General features: G+C 33.5%; 1 protein-coding gene across 8 annotated transcripts; it reads right to left on the reverse strand.

Annotated features, from left to right (window-relative positions):
• Positions 1-208: 208 nt before the first annotated feature.
• LOC100784274 (E3 ubiquitin-protein ligase KEG) lies at positions 209-5,215 on the reverse strand. Of its 8 annotated transcripts, none has more exons than XM_041008831.1 (6): positions 5,093-5,196; positions 4,424-4,469; positions 3,646-4,019; positions 3,460-3,551; positions 2,881-3,354; positions 209-2,251 (listed from the first exon to the last, which is right to left on the reverse strand). In XM_041008831.1, exons 3-6 carry the CDS (start codon positions 4,009-4,011, stop codon positions 2,011-2,013), a joined length of 1,173 nt encoding a protein of 390 aa, XP_040864765.1. In that variant the 5' UTR covers positions 4,012-4,019; positions 4,424-4,469; positions 5,093-5,196; the 3' UTR covers positions 209-2,010. The 8 variants fall into 8 exon arrangements, 7 of the variants coding, with proteins under 7 accessions (XP_040864765.1, XP_040864764.1, XP_014622583.1 ...); XM_041008830.1 differs by having other exon boundaries at positions 4,941-5,192; XM_014767097.2 differs by lacking the exon at positions 4,424-4,469 and having other exon boundaries at positions 5,093-5,215.
• Between the last annotated feature and the right edge of the window lie 733 nt (positions 5,216-5,948).

Consider the following 5,948-nt stretch of genomic DNA (forward strand, 5'->3'; position numbering starts at 1 on the left):
CCAAGGAAATTGTTGTAGACTCCCTTCAACTCCACCCAAAATGGGCATAGCAAGACAAGAAAATTTCTTCACCAAACAAAAATTTATCCCAACTCAAGTATCTTGGTATGTTTTACTCAAAACCACGAAAAAAAAACAAAAAAAAAAAATCTGAAGCTTAAAAAATCACACTAATAAAAGACAAAAAAAAAAAAACATGAGAAATCACTAGAGCTGATATCAAACAATGCTTTAAGAATCAACATATACATGTGTCTTGATTCATTGCTCATTTCACTCCTACCCTTCTATTCTTTACTAAGATTCAGGAACCACATAACGAAATTTGTGTTCATTTCTGCAAAGCATCGGTGGAGACTAATTTACAGAGCTAATCCCGTGAAGGATATATGTATAATGTCAACTTTCAGAGTCAGCCCTGATGGCATATTCATGTATAATTAGTACCTACCATTTAATTTAAACCATGTTTAATTATTATGTAACTGTTTTGAGATAGAAACACAAAAAAACAACTACCGACCATTGGACGAGGTAACACCTTCCTTAAAAATCATATTAGCAACTGCAGGAACCCACATTGTGCTAACTGGTATTGTAGCACTTGAATTCGAAGATCTCCTTGTAGTTGTAGTTGTAAAAGATCTTATTTTCATGAAGATAAATAGAAATTAACTGAGAGATAGTTGTGCTTAAATACAAACAATTTCATGCTGTTATGATATATTATTGATTTAGTTCTTTCTAGTACAGATATTTTCATGGATTAGTGGCACTTTCACTAACCATCAACTAATAGGCTACTCTTATTTATGTCCAGAACACACAATCAAGACTGCAAATGTTACCGGCTAGCTATGACAGATGAGCTTGCTAAATGCTATGCATCGGTGCTTCTAGTCAACTGAATATTTCACCATGTTATACAGTGGTGTACATTTGTAATTGATTTATGGCATTTAAGAATACAGAAACAGAATAATGATAGATTTTCCAAAACATAAATGAAAAGGGTTACCACTTCTTAGCATAGAAAATGTATAAAAATTGACTATTGTGCCACCATGACCCTCGTAACATTTTACTAGCATAAGGCATACCACTATTTGAGAGTCCACTTGGGACTATAGCAATTCTGATATGGTAAATCATCATATATTTCTGTTTGTGGACAATTTTCATCCTTATCTGAATAAAAAAAATTCATATAACCTAAGGTCTGCTACTACACTCTTGTTTTGTTGGAGTATGATAGATGCTGGCTGGCACAGAACATAGAGACTAGTAGAAAGACAGGAAGGAAATTTTATTGACTATACTCCTCCAACTCTTGATCAACCGTTATCCAGAATCAGTAAGAGCAAGAATGACGTACAATGGTGTCTTCTGCAGGAATTTGAAAGCGTGGTCTCTCCCACCCAAAACTAACTGACTAACCAACTGAATTCACCTACTTTTTCTTCCTCCATTTTTATCCTACCTCTGCCCCTGCAGTTAGAGAGTTAACCAACCAACAACTTTAACTAACAGGGCCTAACAAATAGATGCCTGTCACTTGGTTCTTTGAGCCATTTTTATTCCTTCTAACATACCTTCCTACCTGGGCCAGCTGCTAATAGGGTACATTATCAAGCTACACCTTTGAAGGTATTTAATAAATCCAAGTTGTAGCTTACTAACACACTCCCCAGCAAATGGAAGTATATTAGCAACCCCATATCTACACACAAACATTATCCATGAACAATGACTATTGATGATATAGTAGACAGTAGAAGCACTTGCACCAGACCAGACAGTTTGATGACTTTCTGTTTTGTTGCCTTTTTTTTAACTGCTTGTGGATCAAGTGTCCATCCTAAAGAAGTATCCCTAAAATATGTTTACTTTAACTTAAAACAGTCAAGGATGTTCATATAGTTCATGGAATTCTTCACATAAACATTAGACTAATCATAGAAATTCTCCATCTAAATGCCTAATAGTGAACTTATAGTGACTATTGAAAACTCAAATGTGGAGCAAACATGTTAATTTATTTGCATAGACAAAAGTAAGAACTGCACCAGTAGCCACAAATAATAATAATAATAATAATAGTAGTAGTAGTAGAACATGTTCAAACTCTAGACCCAAAGATATTATAATTTCAACACCTTTGAACTTTCTCTTGATACAATATTTTGGAAGCAAATATAGACAAAATAACATGATGAAGCCAGAAATGCTTGCCAGAAGACTATCATTCACACTGCAATGCCATGCCAACAAAAAAGTAGAATCACAACACTGGAGAGTGCAGCAGAAAAACAGTGTTCAGGAGCCTTTGAAAAATTTATTAAAATTTAATAACTAGCTCTGAACACATTACATCACAAGGAAACAATTCAACTTAAAGCTCTCAATCCTTTCATATAACCTCAACCTCAAGCTGTAGTACTAAATTAATTTGAAATATCAGAAAAAATGGATTCATGTTATCTGTATGGACTTCCAAAATGACATCATATTCTAAGTTTATGAGCAACAAATATGAGGATGATGATGATGATGTTAAAGATCACAGTGCTTGGCATGCAATTATGGAAAAAAATCTTTTGTGAGGTAAAGAATCTGTGATGCTGCCCAATTACTCTGGAAGATAAAATCAGTTGTATCTAGTGGGAGCATAAGAGGAGCTAACCTTGACCATTAACATATCCATATGCTCTTTTTAGTGGATCTTCTCACACATAAGCCTCACTAAATGAATGCAACTAAATAAAATATGCCAGACCCAAGATAATTACAACTTTTTGAAACTAAGCAAAAGCTTACACAGCCACAGAAATTTTCAAGAGAATTTTTAAAAAATAAATAAATATATAAATATTTACAAACCTTTGAAAGACACTCAGAATATCTACCATTAACGGGCGATTCCTCAAATCATACTCAAAGCATCCACTGAGGATATTCTCAACTGAAGAAGGAAGGCCACTTGGAATATTTGGTTTTTCATGTTTTTCAACAACTGACTGGTATATTCTGCGAACAGGACATCCATACCAAGGTTGGTTACCAGTCAACATTTCGACAATGGTGCACCCAAATCCCCAAGAATCTGTTTCAAAGGATATAGGACCTCTGACCTCTGGTTCCCATTGCTCTGGAGCCATGTAATTTGGAGTTCCAAGCCTCTTAGCCATGTCTGAGCTCAGGAATGATGAGCCAAGCAAAAGGCTAGGAATACCAACATCTCCCAAAATTGCTTGATCATTATCATTGAGAAGAACATTAAAAGGTTTAAGGTTCAGGATGAAGCTGCCTTTAGAGTGAAGTTCCTGAACACCTTGAGCTAGATTGATTCCATACCTGCAGCCATAACACCCCAATAGTATCAACCAGCATTTCCCTACCTCATGCTATATAAAGAAAAAGGATAGGCATATTTCACTGAACAAACTGAAAACACATCACCTTAAGACATCATTCAATGAAATCCTTCCTTCTTTGAGTCCTGCCATCTTGTCACCAATTGAACCCTCACACAAATTCATAATGATGCATATCTGTGAACACAAACAAGTATGTTAGCCAAATAGAAGTCATAAAGGTGGCTAAAAATATCCATACGTTGAACTAAATGAACAGTCCAAATCTAACCCTCCCATTTAAGACTGAAATTCCATGTAGCCAGGAAACGCTAGCAACTCCTTGGCACTTAAAATACAATTCATTGAACTTCTCTAATACAATCTTCACATGATCCTCTCTGATTGGATGCAACATCTTAGCAGCAACTTCATGGTACTCATCAAAATCTTCAGTTGACTGATGATGAGTTGCTAGCCAGACATCACCAAAGGGGCCTCGGCCAATTCTATGTCTAAGTTTCAACCTTTCAGGTTCAATCCATGGATTAGCACAATTGGATGAGGCTCTAACAGTTCTAAGGACTTCAGCATCACTATCCAAGATCTCATACTCAAAAGGAGTAGGTGATTGAGTAGCAATAACTTCTTTAGACATTCTTGACTCTGAAAGTATAATATTCATTAAATAATTCAGCAGGTTGGACAAATCCCAAAACAATTATTCATGTGACAATTAGAATTGAGCTTTTGAACATTGACGTGTACACAACAATTCATAGTTAGTTAAAAATAAACAAAAAATAAAAACTACAGAAAAAAGGAGTGGACAAATGAGACTAAACAGGTATGTCGACGAATTGTACAATGGAGAGGATCGTTTATTTTTTCCTTCTCTATCCATTTTGGCCTTAATCAAGTGCCCCTAAGACACAGATATGACAGAATAAACATAAAAAAAAAATGAGAATACATGTAAATATTTGAAAGATAGGACAGGATTCTCAGATTGATGCCAACAACAAATTACTAATTACAACATGGCACCCCAAATGAACCTCGAATCTTACCGTATATTGAACAATTGAATCACACATCAAAACTGCTGCTGCAAAACTATGAAGTGATATCAAGTTAAGTATAGATACAAGAGCAGAACAAATCAAATGAAAAAAAAGGAACGCCACAAATACCCAACACAAGACCGAAGGAAAAAAAATTGACTAAATTGAGATTGAGAAAACTATATTTTCCACAGTAAGTTAACTAGTACATGCTTTCAGACATTCATTTCTCGATCAAATTCCAAATGATGCTGAAATATAAACCTCACAAAACCAAATTCTGTGAGGAATTCAGAAAATCCACCCAAGTATTCAACTTTTAGATAGAAACAGAACACACTTAACCCACTCTCTCACACACTCACTCACTCATCCACCACCAAGCAAGTCAAAACATGCATGCATACAAGTAAAGCAAGTCATCATCAGCACATGCATACTCTTCTTCACCTTCTCAGAACCAAAGAAACAATACAAAATAACAAAAAAAAAAACATGTAAAATTTATGCAACTATCTCTTACCCCTGCAGAGTTCAATCCAAAAAAATTAAAATTCAGCAGCAGTATAGAGAGAGTAGGTTTCCAAAAATTTAAAGAGTTAGAGAGAGAAAGTGTTGTGTCAGAGAAACAAACTTGATAGAGAGAGAGAGAGAGAGTGGAGTCAAAGAAACAACCTTTGCGATGGAATCTCGGAGAAACAGAAAAAAAAATGTTGCACCCAGAAAGTGAGAGAACCGTAGCAAACGAACAAACAAACAAGAGGGGACGGAGGGGAAGATTAATTATTTATTTATTTATTTGGTTATTTAATTTGGTAAGATACTAAAATAAAAAGGGTAATTTGGTAATTGGGTTATGGGTCCCCACCATGATGGTGACACGTAGGAGTTGATGGATGGCGTAGTGGACGTAGAGTATGCTTTGCACGCAACACACACTCTACTTCAACTTCAACACCCTCTTTTGTCTTCTACTATTCAACGTATCGTAACTTATAAGTTTCTGCTTTCTAATATATTTTTTAATTATTATTTTTTCCTTTAATTTATTTTTTTATTTGATTTTAATCTCTTATATTTAAATTTTTAATTTTTTTACGGTCTTATAAGATTTAATTTGATCATTACCTAAAAAACATTAATTTGATCTCTTGATATATTTATTAAGTTTAATTTAATTTTTTATTTTAAAAATTTAATTAAGTCTCCTATTTTTTAAAATGAGTTCAATTTTGTAGGTCTTATTTTGTTCTGGCTTTTGAATATTTAAAAAAATGGGAAAAATTTGATTTTAAATTGATAAATTAAAATTATTTTAAAAAAACTGATTATTTTTCAAAAAATAAATCAAATTAAACTTAATAAATGAATTAAGAAACCAAAATTAACTTAAAAAAATTAAGGAAAAAAAAGTTATGAATGGAGGATGTAAAAAATTTTAGATAGTCATCCATTTATAAATCATAACCCTTATTGTATGATAAAATTATTAATTTTTAAAATAATTATTTTAAAGTAATTTAAATGATGA

This window comes from Glycine max, chromosome 14 (assembly GCF_000004515.6).
Source record: "Glycine max cultivar Williams 82 chromosome 14, Glycine_max_v4.0, whole genome shotgun sequence".
In the NCBI taxonomy this organism is placed as follows: domain Eukaryota; kingdom Viridiplantae; phylum Streptophyta; class Magnoliopsida; order Fabales; family Fabaceae; genus Glycine; species Glycine max.

Bases quoted from the DNA above. Each gene is read 5' to 3' on its own strand.
- LOC100784274 (XM_041008828.1), bottom strand. From the start codon at position 4,038: ATGAATATTATACTTTCAGAGTCAAGAATGTCTAAAGAAGTTATTGCT. The intron at 3,552-3,645 runs GTTAGATTTGGA...TTGTGTTCACAG, and splicing joins TTTCAGTCTTAAATGGGAGG to ATATGCATCATTATGAATTT. The intron at 2,252-2,880 runs GTTTGTAAATAT...ATGGCATTGCAG, and splicing joins ATTCTGAGTGTCTTTCAAAG to TGTGAATGATAGTCTTCTGG.